The sequence below is a fragment of the Ursus maritimus genome, unplaced genomic scaffold (assembly GCF_017311325.1).
Source record: "Ursus maritimus isolate PB19 unplaced genomic scaffold, ASM1731132v1 scaffold_12, whole genome shotgun sequence".
In the NCBI taxonomy this organism is placed as follows: domain Eukaryota; kingdom Metazoa; phylum Chordata; class Mammalia; order Carnivora; family Ursidae; genus Ursus; species Ursus maritimus.
Window position 1 is genome coordinate 27,346,007 of NW_024423564.1, and position 20,444 is coordinate 27,366,450.

General features: G+C 35.5%; 1 protein-coding gene across 1 annotated transcript in view; it reads right to left on the reverse strand.

Moving 5' to 3' along the window:
- Positions 1–20,444, reverse strand: part of CCDC18 (coiled-coil domain containing 18) — a 110,009-nt gene that overhangs the window by 89,388 nt on the left and 177 nt on the right. Inside the window, exons 2-7 of the mRNA XM_040627027.1 lie at positions 19,615–19,796; positions 18,107–18,285; positions 17,444–17,618; positions 14,586–14,744; positions 10,378–10,484; positions 8,673–8,801 (exon numbers count right to left, since the gene is read on the reverse strand). Coding sequence (XP_040482961.1) covers positions 8,673–8,801; positions 10,378–10,484; positions 14,586–14,744; positions 17,444–17,618; positions 18,107–18,240 — 704 coding nt within the window. The 5' untranslated portion in view covers positions 18,241–18,285; positions 19,615–19,796. The remainder of the gene's footprint in view (positions 1–8,672; positions 8,802–10,377; positions 10,485–14,585; positions 14,745–17,443; positions 17,619–18,106; positions 18,286–19,614; positions 19,797–20,444) is intronic.

Below are 20,444 nucleotides of genomic sequence, written 5' to 3' on the forward strand. Positions count from 1 at the left end.
GAGAGCACAGGCAGGCGGACAGCGGGAGCGAGAGAGAAGCAGACTCCCCACTGAGCAGGGAGCCCCTCGGGGCTCCATCCCAAGACCATGAGATAGTGACCTGAGCCGAAGGCAGATGCTTAACCGACTGAGCCACCCAGGCACCCCTCATTATAGTTTTAATCTGCATTTTTGATCAAATGAGGTTGAGCAAGTTTCTAAGTTTCATTGGCCATTTGGATTTCTTGTCCTTTACCTGTTCAGATTCTTTGTCTTTATTCCTGGATTTTCCCCTCCCTTGTTTTACTGACTTGTTGGAGTTTTTTAATGATTTCTGGATACTAATCCTTGTGAATTAAATTATTTGCAAATATTTCCTCAAACATCTGACTTGTCTTTTTCATTTTTTAAATGATGTGTTTTATAGAAGAGAAAGTATTTATGCTTTCTGGATCTTATTTATTTATTTAAATTCAACCAATTAACATATATCTGGATATGACTTAAAAATATTCTTCCCTCAGGGCGCCTGGGTGGCTCAGTTATTAAGCATCTGCCTTCAGCTCAGGTCATGATCCCAGGGTCCTGGGATCGAGCCCCGCATTGGGCTCCCCGCTCAGCAGGGAACCTGCTTCTCCCTCTGCCTGCTGCTCCCCTGGTCATATTTGCTCTCTCTCTCTCTCTAATAAATAAAACCTTAAAAAAAAAATTCTTCCCCCTTCTATGAGACATCATGAAAACTATTCCTCTATACTTTCTCTAAAAGTTTTACTTTTCACAATTGGGTCTTTAACCTATCTGGAATAATTTTTTGTATAGGGGTATAGTATTGTTAGAAGGTAGGGGAGGGACAGTAAAGTATCCCCAAACTGAGAAGGCACTTTGAGACCAGAAAATGAAGAACATCACTCCATACAGTTTACGGAGTTTTATTCAGGGTAACTTAATTGGGGGGGGGGGTGGAAAACCTCAAGCACCAGAGCTATTATTCTCTTTAAAGTCCAAATCTTAGCTTATAGATTTTATAAAGCAAGGGGACACATGACGGGGAGGAGAGGGGACACTGCAGTGAGATCAGATGGTTTGCATGCACCTAGCTGACAGCTAACCTTTAAGTAGATCTTGTGGCCTACTTGTGCATCAGAAACGAGAAAGACTATGTTACTTCTAACAGATTCCTGGGAGGCCAAAGCAAGCCTCCTCCTACCCCACCTTGATGGGCATTTCTAAGGTATGTAAATCAATGTCAAGGGGTCCGGAACACGTAGCCCCAAGAGAGGTAATCTAGTGAACACGAACAAGATGGAGGGCCAAAAACAGAGTCAGTATTGTCCGCACTCCTACAAGTACAAAGCAAGGATCTAATTTAATTTTTTAAAATCAATAATGAATTCTCCCAGGAACACCTTTTGAACTTTTTGTTTTTTTAAATTGGTATCCCTTAATGCAGACCGATTTTTGATATTTTGTCACAACTGCTTGTGTCTCTCACCTGAGATGTTTTTGTATTGAACTACATTCTAGAGAAATTAGTAACCTTCATCCTTAAATACTTTAGCATGTATCCTAAGAAAACAGACATCGCCTCATGTAACTATCAAATTCAAGAAATCTAAAATTGTTACAATACTATTATCTAACATACAATTCATATGCTAAGTTTTATTGGTTATTCTAATAATGTTCTTTATAGATCTCTTCTTTTCTTCTGATCCAGGATCACATACTGCTTTTAGTTATATCTTTAGTTTCTTTAATCTGGACTATCTCAGCTTTGTTAAAGTCTTCCGTGACACTGACATTTTTTTTTACAGTAATAGCCTGAACTTCCTGAACATATACTATGTGCCACAGAGAGCGTGAGCTGCTCTAGACACCTAATCAAATGGTCACAACTCAGTAAAGCAGACATTATCCTTACTTTATCTGTACCTAGCACCCAAAAAGATTAAACAGTATGCTCAAGACATGTCCTCACACATACTAAGTAGTAAACACGATGTATGAATCTAAGAAGCAGGTGGGCCCTTGCTCTCAACCCTCAGGGGACACGGACTACTGATACAAAATTAAATGTCAAATAAGGCACACAAAATTAAATGTCAAATAAGGCGCACACAAAAAAACATGATTTTAGAATCATGCTATGCAAATAACTTTTTTCTTATATAGGGAAATATGAGCATCCTGTTTAATAAGTAGAAAAAACCATATATATATATGTATATATATATACACATATATATATACATATATACACACACACACACACACACACACACATATACATACACACACACACACACAAAGGTTACTCAGAGGTCTATTCTGATATTGCCATTGAAGAGCCACACAGGTAAGATCTTCGACTGCCAGAAGCTGATGGTCAATTCTGTGTATCCTGTGAACCCCTGGATTCAATTATTCTACCTTCTTTTACTTTCTAGTGTGATCAAGTATAAAGTTAAATGACCTATGACTAATGCTGGCATAAATGTGCCGCAGTCACTCAAGCTATCTGGAAGTAGATTATCACTACAACATGTTTTTCTCATCCTGCTTCCCTCTCTTTTCTCAACTACCTACTATTTCTTAAGCCTGTGTGCTTCACCATGACAGAAACACATCAAACTAGGGTTCTCTTCTGTTCTCTAGATGGTTGATATGTACCAAGTAAGAAATCCAGTAAATCAATGAACGCATGCTGCTAAGTATCTGCTTCCCCTTGCCTGTTTCCTCATGAGTAGATTCAGGCTATTCTTTCTTGGGAGCACACTACATAAGTGACATTGTATCCTTTCTACTACACCACATATGAAACACACCGTATCAGTCTGTCCAACACCTTAACTTACTGATTCTTTCATTCTTTCCCCTGATTTGTAATGCCACCTGTTATGTATTAAGTTTCCCCTATGTGTGTATTTGCTAAAGACGGTCTGTTCTATACAATGGATTTTTTTTTTCCGGTTTATTCTTATACCAACACCACATTAACTTAATTCATACAACTTCAGAAGTCCTGTATCTATAGGCATGCTCGCCACCGTGGTCTACAGCTTCAAAAGTGCCTCCCTTATTCTTAGACCTTAGTTCTTACATATGATATTTAGGGTCTGTTCAATATGTTTTACCAAAAATCTTTTGGGATATTGATTGGAATTGTATGGAATATATCAATTATTTTGGGAAAAGCTGACACTTTTATATCAGGTTGCCTTCCAGAAAAATAGTATATACTTTATTTTAGTATATGTACTCCTGAAGCAAGCACTGATATATATACTTCATTAGTTAGATCTCTTTTTAAGACTTTCAATAACATTTTATAATTTTCTCCATTGGATTAGGCATGTTCTTTTATTCTGATATTTTGACATGTGGGGCCTTACCGATCCTAGGAAGACTGGCCCTCCCTAGGAAGACTGGCCCTCCCAGGGTTAGCCAATTCTTAGGGATAGTAAACTACTCTGGAAGTTTACCTTTCATAACCAATCTAATCAAGCCAGAGCCTGCTCCTCACTCTTACCTCTGGCTTTTACACTCAGGACCAATAATCCCCCATCCTAATTCCTCAGGACCAGGTACTAGACAACTCAGCACAGCCTTATACTCCAGCCCACTGAGATTATTCGTACTACCAATCCTAAACCTGCTGACCCTGCCCTAACTGTTCCTTCCCACAGACACCACAATAACATCTCTTGCTTACATTTTTCTCCCAACTTTCTCTGTCTCCTGACCAACCCTGATGCTTCCCTGCATGGCCCCCTACATGGCTTGTCATGTCTTCTGTTTCTATGGATTTGTGAGTATAATAACTTCCTTCTTCATGACATTCATTTCCATGTGTGTGTGTCTCACCATACCTGATTAAAACAAATCCTGAGCACATTTTAAAATATTAAGACTGTACATATTTTCTGTAGATTTTTTATTTAACTTAGTTTTTAATTTTTTGACTGAGTAAAGTGCAGAAGTCTTAAGTGAATGAACATATATATGTATATACACACATATACATATATATACACATATATATATACACATCCACATAACTACTATCCAGATCAAATACAGAATATTTCAAGCACCCAAAAGCCTCCCTTGTGCACCCACTCAGTCAATATTCTTTACCCCAAAAGGTAAGCATTATTTGGACTTTTGATATTGTACATTAATTTTGCCTATTCTTGATTTCTTATGGGACTGTACTATATTCTTTTGCATCTGACTTCTGCTTAACATTATATCTATGATATCCATCCATGTTATTAAATAGCTACAATTGCTCTTCTTCACTGATGCATATATTTCATAATTTATAACACGATTCTACTGTTGGTTAACATTTAGCAACTATGAATGAAGCTACCTTGAACATTCTTGCACCTATCTTTTGATAGATACAGGCATTCATTTCTGTTGCAGTGAATGCTGGATCATAGGGTGACTTATGTTACCTTTAGCACATAGTGGCGAAGTTTTTCAAGTGCTTCTACCAACTTATACTCCTACTAGAAATATATGAGAATTCAAGGGGCTCCACAACTTTGCCAAAACTTGATATTGTGAGTCATTTTCATTTTAGCCACTGTGGGTCATAATGGGCCTGTTTTCTTTTGTCATCACCATTGTTTTGTTTGGTTTACTTTCTTGTAGGCAAATTTTTAACTACTGATTTAATATCTCTAATGGCTACATAACTATTCAGGTTTTCAATTTATTCTTAAGTTCTGTTAAATTATATTTTGTTGAAAAATCATTTACTCAATCATTTATCATCCTAAAATGGTTCATAGTATTTGGTCTTATTTCTTAAATCACAGCTAAATCTGTAATTTAGAAGTCCCTTTACAATCCCAATATCGCTTTTGTGCCTTGTCTCCTTGACTAATCTTATCTGATACCCATTAGTTTGGTAATTATGAAAAGAACCAGATTTAGGTTTTCGTGATTCTATTGTTTTCTCATTTTCTATTCAACCATTTCATCCTTTATTATTTCAATACTTCTATTTTCTGTTTTTCTTTTGATGCTCTTTCTTCTACTGTCCTTTTCTTGACTATGTAAATTGGATGTTTTCGCTCATCCATTTTCATTTGTATATTAATTTTAACATATGCATAGGAGGCTACAATTTTCCTCTGAGAATATCTTTGGCTGCAGCCCACGAGCTGTGATATTTTTTACATCACTCTGTTCTAAGAGCTTTCTAATCTTTATCTTAATTTCTTCAATGCTCCACAAGTAGCAAGATGGTTGGCTTTAAATTTCCAAACATACATGATTTGGGGGATTACATTCTAACTTAATTGTACCACAGTCTGAGAAGGTAATACGTACAACATCAATCTTTTGGTGTTTGTTGAAACTCATACTTTCTGGCACAGTGAGCTGAGAGATTATAAATGTTCTAGAAATGCTTGAAAGAATGTGAATTTTAAAACTGCAGGATATAGGGTTCCATACATACACACAAGATCAAGATTGTTAATTATCATTCAACTCTTCAACTTCTTGCTTTCTTGGTACTAATCTAACAATTCTTAGTAAATGTGTAAAAATGTTCCCTGTATGATTATAGATTTGTTCATTTCTATTTGAAATCTACTGTTAGATTCATACAAGTTTAGAATCTTTAGGACTCTTGCTTAAGTGTTATTTAAACATGATATAAGAGTCTTTTTTTTTTTTTTTAAGAGAGGGAAAGAGACTTGTGGGGCAGGGGGAGGAGCACAGGAAGAGGGAGCGAGAGAATCTTAAGCAGGCTCCACACCCAGCACAGAACCTGAGAGGGGATTGGATCTCACAACCATGAGATCATGACCTGAACAGAAATCAAGAGTCAGACACTTAACCAACTGAGCCACCAAGGCACACCATAAGGGTCATTTTTAACTCTAGTAATGCTTGTTGCACTTAAATCTGTTTTGTGTGATATTAATATAACTATATCTACTTTGTTTTAGTTACTATTAGCCTGAAATATTTCTTTGAATTCCTTTGCTTTAGATTTTTCTATGTCCTTATATTTTGGACATATCTCTTATAAACAGCATAAAGCTAAACAATCTCTCCTTTACACCAGCTTTCTAACCCATTATGATTATGATTAATCTTCTGCACTCCAAAAAATGTCTGCAAAGGTTTCAATTTCAGAGTGCTAACATCCATTCTAGTTCTTCAAAAATCTCTAAAAAATTTAGATGTCAACATCTCTACCTAAAAATCTCAATTGCCTATATATGCTCTCCAGATTAAAAGACAAATACTCTGGCATAACAAAGCCATTTACAGTCTAGACCAAGCCTGTCTTTCTTGCCTCATTTCCTATTACACCTATCCATTTATAAGTACAAAAAACTCCCCAGTCTTCTTCAGCAGTGATGCTCTTTTATATGTCTGTGCCTTTGTACATGTTCTCCAGAATGTGTGAAAACAAAGTCAACACCCTACCATAAAAATGATCTCTTATTTAAGTTTTACAGAGATAACTAGTCACTCTTCTTCTGTACTTTTTCTTAGCTATATTATGAAGCTAGTCTTTGTGTATTATCATCTCGCTATTTCAAATAACCCTGTACAAAATGTTTATCTGAATAAGTAAAAATTTATCTGAATGTCTTTAATTTCAGAATATTTAACCCCACAGTTTATACTTAAAATAGCTACATTTGTTAGTATTTAGGGGCACCTTACATTTCTTTTCTCATTTAATCCTCACATAGAGATATCATCTTGATTTAATAGATGAACAAACTGAGGCTCAAGAAGGTTAAATAGTTTGCCAAGTAACAGAGCCACTGAGAAATAAAATGTGGCTGACTCCAAAACCTAAATATTTCCATAAGGTAAAAGTGCCTTCCAAATATGTACTGAAACTTGAACTAGACTAACCAAATCCTGCTGGGAAAATGTTCTTCCAAACTCATTTTAATGAAAAATGACTTACAGCTTTTGAGCAGTTTTTAGAAGTTTAAATGCACATGCAAACAAATATTTAACCTATTTGTGACAACTTTTCAAACAATATTTTCTTAAAAAAAACTTTCTTCATAACCTTATTTTATCAAAGTATACATTTTTTGAAGATAAAAAACTTTCTGCATTCCCACCAACACCGTAAGAGGGTTCCCCTTTCTCCACATCCTCGCTAACTGATGCAGTCACTCTGGTAAACATTATGGAGGTGCCTCCAAAAGTTAAAAATAGAGCCGCCTGGGTGGCTCAGTCCTAGTTAAGTGTCTGACTCATGATTTCACCTCAGGTTTTGATCTCAGGGTTGTGAGCCTAGTGTGGAGCCTACTTAAAAAAAAAAAAAGTTAAAAATATAATTATCCTATGATCCAGCAATTGCACTACTAGGTATTTACCCAAAAGACACAAAAATACTAATTTGAAGAGATATGTGCATGCAATGTTTACAGCAGCATTACTAACAATAGTCAAATTATGGAAAAAGCCCAACTGTCCATCAACTGACAAATGGATAAAGAGAATGTGTTATGTATATATAATAGAATATTATTCAGTCATCAAAAAGAATGAAATCTGGCCATTTGCAATGATGTGGATGGAGCTAGAGAGTATTACTCCAAATGAAATAAGTCAGTCAGAAAAAGACAAATGCCATATGATTTCACTCATAAGTGGAATTTAAGAAACAAAATAGATGAACATGGTCGGGTGGGGAGAGGGGGAGAAGCAAACCATAAAACAGACTCTTAACTACAGAGAACAAACGGAGGGTTGATGGAGGGGAGGTGTGTGAGGGATGGGTTAAATAGGTGATGGGTATTTAAGAGGGCACTTGTGATGAGCACTGGGTGTTGTATGTAAGTGATGAATCACTAAATTCTACACCTGAAGCTAGTATTACACTGTATGTTAACTAACTGGAATTTAAATAAAAATTTGAAAAAGAAAAAAAAATTAAAGATTTTATTTTTATTTTTTTATTTGAGAGAGACAGCGAGCACGCAAGCATGCAACTGGGGGAAGGGGAAGAGAGAGAGAGGGAGAGAGAGAAATCTCAAGCAGGCCCCCTGCTGAGCATGGAGCTGGACTCAGGGCCCTAGCTCACAACCCTGAGATCATGATCTGAACTGAAACCAAGAGTCAGATGCCTATTGAGCCACCCAGGCGCCCCAAGAAAAAAAAAATTTTTCGAAGATCGAAATGCAGATTATCATTTTACCCTGTGTAAAAACTGCTATAATTATAATATTGGAAAATATTGTTAAACTAAAAAAATTTAAATCTTTATTAGTTTAAAAGTTAATTGACATTCAGAGTTAATGGTTCCTTAGTCAAGGCTACCTACAAAACTTTATCTTAAAACATGTTTTACACAAAATAAATACTTTTGCATTACTTATGTATTCCTAAAGGAAGACAGAGCTACTCTTCCTCATGGGTTTTACATAGGTCATACAACTTCATTTCAGAAATAAGTATATCATTACAATGATTAACATTATCAGCCTTCTAATCCCAATCCAGACAGCCAGTAACATGGAATTTTTAATAGAAAATGAAAAAAAATAATAGACGAAAAGAACATTAAATTATTCTACTAGGTTTCTGAAATTTTTTTCACTTTAAAAGTTAGCTATAATTTTAAATAGGTAATATATTCTTTTTCCCTCTACAAAAACAATTTGCTTAAAATTTGCTTTAAAAAGACATACCTCTTTCCTTGTTTACTTTGTTCAAGTAAGTCCACCTTTAACTTTATACATTCCTCTTGGGACTTCTGCAAACTCTGTTCCTTCTCAATCACCATTTTCTGGCTCTGCTCTAATTTATCTTCTGCCTCTCTATTAAATAAAGGATATATGTATTTTTTAAAGATTATTTATTTGAGAGCGAATGTGTGCATGCATGTGCGCACACAAGTGGGGAGAGGGCAGAGGGAGAGAACCTTTGAGCAGACTCCCTGCAGAGCCTGATAGGAGGTGGGGGTGGTGTTCATCTCACGACCCATCAGATCATGACCTGAGCAGAAACCAAGAGTCCGATGCTCAACTGACCGAGCCACCCAGGTGCCCCAAATAAAGGATATTTTTAAAGGCTATTAAAGAAATTATTCCACGTAGGCAAGAATAGCTCAATATTAGGAATTCTATCACTTTAAATCACTGAGGTAAGAGAAACCATTATTTAATAAGAGATAGACAAAATTCATCACTTGTCTACTAAGAGTATAAGGAACGAAATGATACGTATATCTGAAATATCAGCTTATACCCTATTTCATAGTAGATACTAGAAACATAACCATATAGTCCAGAAACTAGGTAAAAATGACTATTATCACCACTATATCCAATGATTTCTCTAACAGTTACAAAAACAAAAATGAAAAAAGTAGTAAGTATAAATTTTGAAAAGACAATATTGTCTTTTTTTGCTGATAATATCATTAGCTGCCTGGAAAATCCAGGAGAATCAAAATGAAAAATTATTAGAATAAAAAAGTATGACAAATAGACCAATTACAAAATAATTAGATTACACAAAAAGCAATGGCCTTCCTACATACCATCAATGAACAGAACATGAACAAATTCATAACAACCAAAAATATAAAATACCTAGGAATAAAATTAAAATAACATGTAATACAAAGAAAATTACAAAATTCTGATGGTCATGAAAAATGACTTTAGTGTACATGAAAATCACTTGCAGGACTTATTAAAACACAGATTGCTGGGTCCCACCTCTCAGAATTTGTAATTCAGTAAATCTGAGACAGAACCTGAAATCTACAATTTTTAGAAGATTTCTTTATTTATTCTAGAGACGGGGGAGAGGGAGAGCGAATCTGCTGAGATTCTCTGCTGCACACAGAGCCCAACACAGGGCTCAATCTCACAACCAAGATCATGACCTTGAGCCAAAACCAAGAGTCAGATGCTCAACCCACTGAGCCAGCCAAGTGGCCCTGAGACCTACGATTTTAACAAGTTCCTAGAAGATGCTAACACTGCTGGTCGCAGAACCACTCTTTGAGAATCATCAAAATGGAGTAATGGGCTACTTAGTATACACATATTTCTCATTTTATTCAAAGCAGAAGGGGATAAATTATAAAGTACCTGATTCCTTCTATTTTATTTCTTGAACTCCCATTGAAGCACCAGTATGAATTAATACATAGTTCATTTTCAATAAAAGCATGTAAATAAGCATCTCAGCTAAGATTTAGTCTTTTTTAGCCCCCTTAAACTTTATGCATCCTAGAGCCAAGAGGAGGTGGAACAGATTCTCTAAGTTCTAAGACAGTCCATAGGACACTACAGATTTACTGGGTTGGGGAACAAGATCTATCACAAGATAGATCAAAAAGCAGAAGAAATAAAAACTTTAAAGTCAAAAGAGTATACTTACCTCAAAACTTTATCTTGGGCTGAAACTTCTGCTTCCAAATTTATAATCTGTTCTTCTAAGATTGGCACACTGGCTGCCTGTTGTTGAATAGATTCAAGCTTAGAAACCTAAAACAAAACAAAAAAATAACTTTTAGATCACTTCCTTTCAGAAGATAAATTAATCTAATTGGTCCTTCGTTTCTTTTTCTGTCTGATGAGGGTGTCTGATATAACTCCCCAATCACTAGTGAAATGTGAAGCTCACCCTATCTATTCCTTTGATCAACATTTACATGGGCATGTCATCATCATAAGCCAGTGTGAGCGTGTAAACTCCTGCCACTACCCTCAACTTAATATCCAAAGATAATTAAGTAGCTTTTTGGGGTGGGGGGGGGAGAATCTCTACTGACATCCAGGAAGTAAATTTCACAAAAATCAGAAAATTAAATATAAAAGATCAAATCATAAAAAAGTAAACAAAAAAACAGCTATTGAGTCTTTTTACAATTTAAGACTTAATTTTAGAATACATGCTTACTAGAGAAAACCTAGAAAATACAGAAAAGCATAGGTCCAGGAAAGAAAACCTGGAATACAGCTCAAAATCTCTGTTGGTAAGTCAACACTCCTTTCCCATTCCTAAAACACCAACAATCAAATGATGGCCTATCAGGAAGAGATAGAAAATTTATTATCTGGAGAAACTGAACAGGAAAGGTTAGAACTCTGGGACACTACGTAGAATGATGAGAAGGGATGAAGTAGTTATAAACAAATTGATTAATATAAAATAGTTTCCAACTACTTACATCTCAGTTAGGGCTATCCCACAGGTGGGAAATCAAAGGATTCTTCGCTGGAGAAATTCAACAGCTCCAAAGAAAAAGACTTCACGTCCTGATATTGGATGAAAGAGGCAAGGTATCTCCCTACAAAAGAGCCATCTCTCCAGGCATCACCAACATATGAAGCTCACTGGACAACAAACTTCACCTTCATACACAGAGCTTCTACACAGCATTTAAGCACCTTTCTCTTAAATATAAATAGCAAAAACACTAACATCTGCAAAAAAAAACTTCTAACATAAAAGTCAGAGGCCAAAACAAAGAGGCAACTGGCAGCAAGCAATGCAAGTGTGCACACACACATATACACACACATCAGTAAATCTTCAGAAAGCTAAGTGAGGACACTGCATCAGGATATTATTCAATACAAAACAAATAATCAGAGAACATGGAAAAGCTCTGGAAAATGAAAAAAATATGATAGGTAAAATAAGATTCAACAGAGGTGTGGATGACAGTGTTGAGGAAATCTAAAAAGTATCACAGGAAGACAAGGAGATAGAAAACATGAGGGAAAAAACCCTTAACAGATTAAGAGGACCAATCGAGGTGATCCAATATTCACCTAGAAGGAAAAAACAGAAGAAGACAGAGGGAAGAAAATTATCCAAGAGATTGAATAAGAAAAATTTCCAGAACCAAAAAACACAAGATTGCAACCTGAAAGGGTCCTCATGTACCACTACACTGAATAAAAAGGTCTATTCAAAGACATGTCATTCTGAAATTTTGAAACACCAAAGAAAGAGGGAAGATCCTTAAAACTACCATAAAAGGAAAAACAAATGGAAAAAAATTATATGCTAAGAAAATTGATTCACAATGGCATCAGACTTTTCAGAGAAGCAGCAGAAGATAGAAGACAAGAAAGAAATGTCCTAGACATTCTGAGGCAAAATAATTTTTAACCTAAAATCAAATGTGGGGGAGAAATTAGGACATTTCTGACAGGCAAGGGGGTTACTAGACAAATATGCTCCAATTAAAGAAAGACTAAACCAAGAAAGAAGACACAGGATCCAGGCAACAGTAGATCCAACCTAGGATATCAAAGACAAGTCCCAAAGAGAGCGGCTGGACGGCAGGCCGGGAGGGCAATAAGCTTGGAAAGAGCAGGATGCCTGGCTCCAAAAGTGTAACTACGAACATCAGAAAAGATAAATTATGAATATACTGATTGATACAATGAGGAATTTCAGCACAAGATTTCCAAAAGTGGTATATACGCAACAGCAAAAGCTGAGACCTGCCCTAAAAAAGAGAGCCTCCCTAAAAATATTTTGTTAGGCAATGTAGAGAATGCTGAGATGGGAAGTAAAATATAAATAACTATCCTACTGCCTAGAATAAATAACCACTGGTATGACTACATACTAAAAGAAAGAAACAAAATGCTATAATTAGTTCAGTAGTTATTAGTAAAATTCTCTTAATATCTCTTAATAAACAGAAAAGGTGAACAAATTACAAAGCAAACAAATATAATGAAAAGGTAAACCTTATGAGAAATCAAGAAATTGATTTTATTTTCCTCAAAAAAATAAAATGTTAAAAAAAAAAAAACTCGGTAGAATACTGAATGCAGAGTACAGTAAATCCTGAAAAAAAAAAAATTCCCTGTGATTTGGTCATTCTAAACTTCTATCCTAGAGATAATCCCAAATGCAAAAAAGTTTTTTGTTCATTGGCACAATTTTTTCTCCTTAGGCTGGAATTATCTCCAATAGCACTCTGTTTTCAAACATACAAAAGAGGTGGCTCAGTCGGTTAAGCATCTGCCTTGGGCTCAGGTCATGATCCTGGGGCCTGGGATCAAACCCGGCGCAGGGCTCCCTATTCAGTGGAGAGCCCACTTCTCCCTCTCCCCCACATCCCTGCTCGTACTCTCTCTCGCTCACTTGCTCTCGTTCTATCTCAAATAAATAATATCTTAAAAATGATAAAACACACAAAAGAAAAATAAAGATCTCCCATAATCCTAGTACTTAAAACAACACATCTATAAAAGTAAATAGTGAAAGCCTCACCACAAGCCAGTCCAATCCCTCTCAAAGTTATCAACAATAATGTGGAGCACAGTCTTTCTATTCTTATATATGTTACATATATCTATATATGTACACACGAACATATAGACACATTTGCTCTTTTAATAAACAGCAAAACTGGAATCACTGCCTGTATGTGTTGCTCTGTAATGTTTCTCTACCACTCAGTGTATTAGGTAACAGTTTTTGAGTGCTATATGCAGACATGGTTCTAGGTGCCTTTTCTTTCTTCTTCTTTTTAAGATTTATTTATTTATTTGACAGAGAGAGAGACAGCCAGCGAGAAAGGGAACACAAGCATGGGGAGTGGGAGAGGAAGAAGCAGGCTCCCAGCAGAGGAGCCTGATGCGGGGCTCGATCCCAGAACGCCAGTATGACGCCCCGAGCCAAAGGCAGACGCTTAATGACTGAGCCACCCAGGCGCCCCATCTAGGTGCCTTTTCATATATTATTATCATTTAAACTGCACAATGTTTCATAAAAGTAAAACAACTTTGCATCTTAGAGCTGATACATTTACCGCCAATCCCTTATATGGATATATCATAATTTACCATGCCTCTATTTTGGACATTTGGTTTCTAATTTTTTGTATAATTCCAATCATACAGCGTAAACCAGGAAACCATTAGGGGTGCCTGGCTGGCTCAGTCTGTAGAGCATGCAACTCTTCATCATGGAGTCATGAGTTCGAGTCCCATATTGAGTGTAGAGATTACTTTTAAAAAATAAAATAAAAATAGAAAGCCACTTAAAGAGGAGAGTTATTAATTAAATTATGGCATAATCACACAAGGAAACAGTAACCATAAAAAATGATCATTGGAAAAGCTGAGTAAATGTATCAGAAAATGCTCAGACTATGTACAAAGTAAAAAACACAGGAAAAAAGAAAACTATTCAAACAGTGTGGATTCAACTATGTAATAAACCAATAAAGTAGTTTCTTTTTGGTGGAAACTGGGAGATCTTTCTCCCCTTCTTTTCTAGTTTCAAAGTTTTCAACAATGTGAATGTATTAGTATAAAAAGGAAGATAAGCTATATTTTCTTTATAGCAAGAAATAAAACCACATAAATTGGTAATCTTAAGATTTTAAGAAGCTACGACTTATGTAAATACACAGTATACAAGTTCTCCTAAATCATTTTCAGATATTAAACTCATGTAAAATTGATTCCATAACATGTTTATCCTATATTATCACAATAAAAATTATTATATATAACACATTAAGGCAATACATGGAATATTTTTTCAATTATAAATGTTAAAATGACTCGAACTACTTTCTATTGGCATAGTCACCACTTCAAGAAACATACCTTTGCTCTTGACTGTGTTAATTCAAAGTGGACAGATTCCATTTTAGTCATTAAAGAATGATTCTGTGAGACCAAACAAGCATTCTGTTGCCTGAGCTTGTTAAGTTTCTCTCGAAGATTTCTGATCTCCTGGTCCATGGGGGCAGATGAAAAAGACATCTGAAAGATGAAAAAGAGCAAGCTATTTTGGATTATTTCATTAAGCATTGTAAGTAATGGAAAATGATGAACAGCTGTCAGTAAAATGATTAAGTAGTTCAGAGAATGAGTTAAGATACCTAGTGAGTGCTGGTGAGGATGTGTGGGACAATCTGCACTCTCCCCCACTGCTGGTGAACGTGTACATAATTATAGCTTAAAAAACAATGGTACACTTTGGGAAAGTTCTGGGTATTATCCAGTAAAGTGGAAGATGCTAACACTCAACAGTATTACTCCTGGGTATCATCCTAGAACTTTTATGCCTGGAAATATAAGAATATTCATACCTACATTGTCCAGAAGAGGCAATAAATGGAAAGAATCCAAATGACCATCAACAAAATGGCTAATGAACAAATTCTTTAAACTATACGCATTTTTATTATACTTTTGAATATATATTTTATAAATAAATTATTTTAATTTTCATGAGGGTTGAGGTTTTTAAGACATAATTTAACTTTTTTTTGAAAAAGTAATATGCAATTCAAAAGTCAAAACTATGTAAAAGGTACACATAGAAGCCTCATTCCCATTTTTAGTAGGTAGGTAACCATTTTTATAAGTTTTTTCTAAGATTTTATTTATTTATTTGAGTGAGAGAGAGAGGGACAGAAAGCGAGAACAAGCAGGGGTAGGGGCAGAGAAAGAGGGACAGGGAGAAGCAGAGCCCAACCGTGAGGCTCCTGAGGCTCCATTCCAGGACCAGGAAATCACGACCTGAATGGAAGTCAGATGCTTAACTAACTGAGCCACCCAAGCACCCCTTTAAGTCTTCTATTTATAAATTTTTATATAACACCAAACATACAGCAAAAAGAAATAGGAAACTGAGGCACCTCGGTGGTTCAGGCTGTTATGGCTTAGGTCATGATCTTAGAGTCCTGGGATCAAGCCCTGCATCAGGCTCCCTGCTTAGTGGGGAGTCTGCCCCTCTCCCTGCTCATGCTCTCTCTCTCTCTATCCTAAATATATGAATAAAATTCTAAAAAAAAAAAAAAAAAAATAGGGAACTGCCTATATAGGAAAGCTAAATTATGGTCTTAAACAGTCTTCTAGTGTTTCCACCTTCATCTGCAAGCAATACAAATTACCCACCCTCACAGTGACTATGTAAAAACTAGCATTCTTTATATGTCATTCTGTACCTTGCATTTCTTAAATATACTCTGCCAATCTCTCCACAACCAATATAGTTAGAAACTCCTATTCTTTCATCTCCCCACCTCAGCTGCAGTTTCCACTGCATGTTTATTCAACCAATCCCCTATTGATAGGCACTTGAAGTATTTCTAATCTGTTATGACCAACAAAGCATCATTTTGTACTTATGCAGGCATATCTGACATGCATTTTTCTACAAGTGGGACTTCCAAGTCAAGGGTAAACGCATTTGTGATTTGGAGAAACATTACCAAATTACCCTCCATATGGCATTGTATCATTTTGCACTACTACCAGCAATGTATGAGAAAGCCTATCTCCTCCTAATTTCACCAACAAATACAGTGTCAATGTCTGATAGGTACGAACCGGTACCTAAGTATAGTTTTGTTGTGAATTTCTCTTATTATGAATGAGACTGAACAACTTTTTATTTGTTTGAAGATCATTTTAACCTCCTGTTTCATACATGTCTTTTGTCCATTTTTTTATTGGGTTGTTGATCTTCTGCCTAGAAGCTCTTCCTATATTAAAGAGATTAGCTCTTTGTCTCTAATAGGCATAACCAATACTTCCCACTCCAATTTGTCATTAGTTTTTTGATTTTGTTTTTGGTAAAACACAATGATTTCAATTAAAGCATATATGTAACAAAAATGATCAGCAATTTGAGTTAGGACATAGGTCAAATTCCCCAGAATTACACAATTTTTGTAGACATGGAATTTGAATTTATCTTCTAAATTGCAGGCTCACATAGCTTCATTAAGCAGCTTCCTTACAAAAAGAAAACCTCTTAACTGTTAGCTTTCTGAAGTGGGAAGAGCACATTTTTCTGAAAGAAGATTATGATGTGCATATGCAACCATATGCATGCATGCATGCTGGCAGTGAGGAAATAGAGAACAGGAAGAAGAGAGTGGAAGGGGAGATTGAGGGGTTGAGTAAGGAAGAAAGGTAAACACAAGGAGGTAGATAATAGGACTGAATAAAAAAGACAGCGGGAGAAAGTTCCAGACCAGTAAAGATGTCTAAGATCATCCAAAAAATTTAGGGATAATGAAAAGAGAACAGTGCCATGCTATCATATAGCATTTGATCCAGGCTAAATATACTAAATACACTTTAACCACTTAATAAATAACTGATTACCTATTATGTATAGTGCCAATTACCTACTCTTTATAATAACTAACTGATTACCTATTATGTATAGTACCATAAATCACAGGGGTTATAATTTACTTGGGAAAACAAGACATTTAATTGCAAAAAGGTAATAAATATAGAAGTTTAAAAATACAGTAATACACCAAAGCAACTACTTTCTTGTTAGGACACAACAAGAACCATAATATTTAAATTCAAGAGTCTTGAGCACAATGGTAAAAGACTATGGAAAACTTAAACAGGCATTTAAAGAAAAAAACTCAAAGAAAAAGTATTTTAAGTAGGTCTAAAACTTTTAAGTAGACAGGTCTAAGAACAATAACCTTATCTCTTGGCTTTTTTGGAAAATCAGTACTGCCAGTGGGCATTTTACAAACTTTTTTGTAAGGTATGTGATTCAAAAGTCCAAGCTGGTTAGGCTGAGAAAGATCTTCCAGAATGAGTTTTTCAGATCTTGAGTGATTAGAGGCATAATCAGAATTTTCACTTGGACTAACACTAGAGAAAAAAGAAAAATACATTTTAGTTCCTAATTTAAGTATTCACTCTAAATTTCTATACATTATTTACGAAAACAGAACGAAAAGCACTTGAAGTTCTGCTGGAAATCACATTCAGTTATGAACTTAAGGCAATGTCTCAACTAAATTTCTTAATAAACTGTAATGAGTTTTAAACTAACAATCTGTATAGTCTAGAGACTCTATGCTAGGATTATTTCAGATTCAAATAGTCCTAATAATAAAAGATTAATTAAGCCCAAACATATATTTTATACTCCGAGTCCTAATATAGTCAAGGTGTTTACTTAATGTATAAACTCTTCTCCAACATTTCTATTTTTTCCTAAACCAAGAATTACATTAAAAATTACAGATTATTTCCTATTCTATTAGAAACATAATATATAATAATGAAATTCATACATTTTACGTTCATAAATTAAAGTCATATTCTGAAGTCCATATGTGATTTTACTTACGTACCTGGATAACTCTTCCCCTAAACTCTGCAAACTCCATTCTGTTATCTTCAGTTCATGTCTTAAGGAAGCAACATTTGCAAGCAAACTTTCTTCTTCATTGTCCTTATTACAGTAGTCTGATGAACTAGATTCCATTTCTTAAAAAAAGAAGTGTATTTCTTGTACCTTGCCAGAAAGAATCTGTGGTGTCAAAATACTCTCACATTAATAGAATTTAACTCATTATTTTTCTGTTTACCTCAAATGTTGTGCAATCTTTCATGATAACTTAAAAAAAACAAAACAAAAACCCAGTAACAATGAATTTCTCTGCAGTGTAAAGCCAAGGAAATAGAAAGTTCCATAGTTCCCTTTTCTAAGCACATTTAATCTTTCTAACAATAGTGCACATTAAATATTGTTATTCCACGTTAAAGTTAAAACAAACTAAGAATAAGGCAAATTAAATAATTTGCTCAAGGTCACATAAACTGTAAATGGTGGAAACAAGATTTGAACCTAAGTCATCAGGATCCAAAGACCTTTTAATTATGTCACACTGCAATTTCTAACTTACAGATCAATGTCAAGATGAGCTGTCTGAACTTACATAATCAAATTAGAAGCTCTGGAAATCTGATAAAATTGGTATCATTATAGTCACTCATATTTTCTTAATGGCAATTTATTACCAAATAAAGGTTATCTCCTTCTCCCATTCACAATGGTTATAAAATTTAAAAAACACACACATTCACATCACAACCACAGAGATCAAAATGGCATTTGGCAAGTTAACTCAGAAATTCATGAAGAAAAGTTTTTCTTTCTTCAACTAATGAGTATCTCCAAAGTTGTGAAATTCTCTACTAAATAACCTTTACACATAAAAATCGTGATAAAGTGCCACACTTTATTATTAATAATTAATACATATAATCATTATGTATTAAAATACATATTTATATAATAAAACTAAGGCTTTAAAATCTCTACTACTTTAGGGGCGCCTGGGTGGCGCAGCGGTTAAGCGCCTGCCTTCGGCTCAGGGCGTGATCCCGGCGTTCTGGGATCGAGCCCCACATCAGGCTCTTCAGCTATGAGCCTGCTTCTTCCTCTCCCGCTCCCCCTGCTTGTGTTCCCTCTCTCGCTGGCTGTCTCTATCTCTGTCAAATAAATAAATAAAATCTTTAAAAAAAAAAAATAAATAAAATCTCTACTACTTTAGATCTTTCTGCATCTTAAAATTACATTCCTCTTACAGATCTCATTTACCTTTGTCATTGTAGCACCTCTCTTCCATCACCCTTCTAGAATTCTGACCACATCCCAAGCTCCAAAAGGTTAGGAGTCTTATGCATTATGTTCAGGGTTTCAAGGCACTTACGGAAGGTCAATATGTTCAGTGAATAAACGATGACTGCTGAATTGCCCTTCCTTCCCCTCACCCAGCTAAAATAGACTGGCAAATTTATTCTCCACTCAAAATTTCTCAGATATAAGAAGGAAGATTAAAAAGAAAACCCTCACCTTATTGGAAGAAACTGTGGCAGGAAATTAAATGAGACACCATGTAATCGCAGAGAAAATGTTTCTTTTTCCCCCCTTTCGTTTGCACAAATTTGCTTCTGCTTAAGTGAGAAGACTCTCTCATACAAAAGTCAATGGATCAGGTCCCCATTCTGCTTTATCTTTTCAACATCTCTAGCTTCCTACAGGATGGTGAAGGAAAAAAGGGTACAATTTGGGTAAATCCTAAAATATCATTCGATATTACATTTCAACTAAATCAGGTTTTACGTCCAACATCTTCTGTGTATTTTAATGTAACAATTCCCTAACACTTCTTCAGTACCAATGAATACATTTGCTTTTAATTTTTTTTTCCTACTGAGCCATCTGCCAAATGAAGACTTTTCTTCCCTTCAACTTACAATAGTTATAAAAGTCTATCTCCACTGCCTGTACATACGTAGAAAAGTGCATCACGCTACCTACAGGCCCCGACCAGGTCATCTTCTGGTCCTAACGACGCGTTGGTAGTTTTACGCACAGGCACACCCATCAACACCGAAAAACCGGTGTTCTTTATTCTAAACCTTGCATGTAATAGGATGGGCTGTCGTCGAAAAAGATTCCTCGTTTTGGAAGGGGGTCACGGATTTATGTTCTATGGTCCTGTTATCAAGAACTCTCAATTTGACAGAACTGATCCTACGTTCATCTTAAAGAAGCGGAGGAAAACATGACATCTTCCTCTCCGATTTCTCAAGTAAAATACAAGCCTGCAAAGTCCGAGGGTGCTGGGAGAGAAAGGAACAAAACTCCCCCAGGTAGGCCTGTTTGCACCCTCCAAGGAG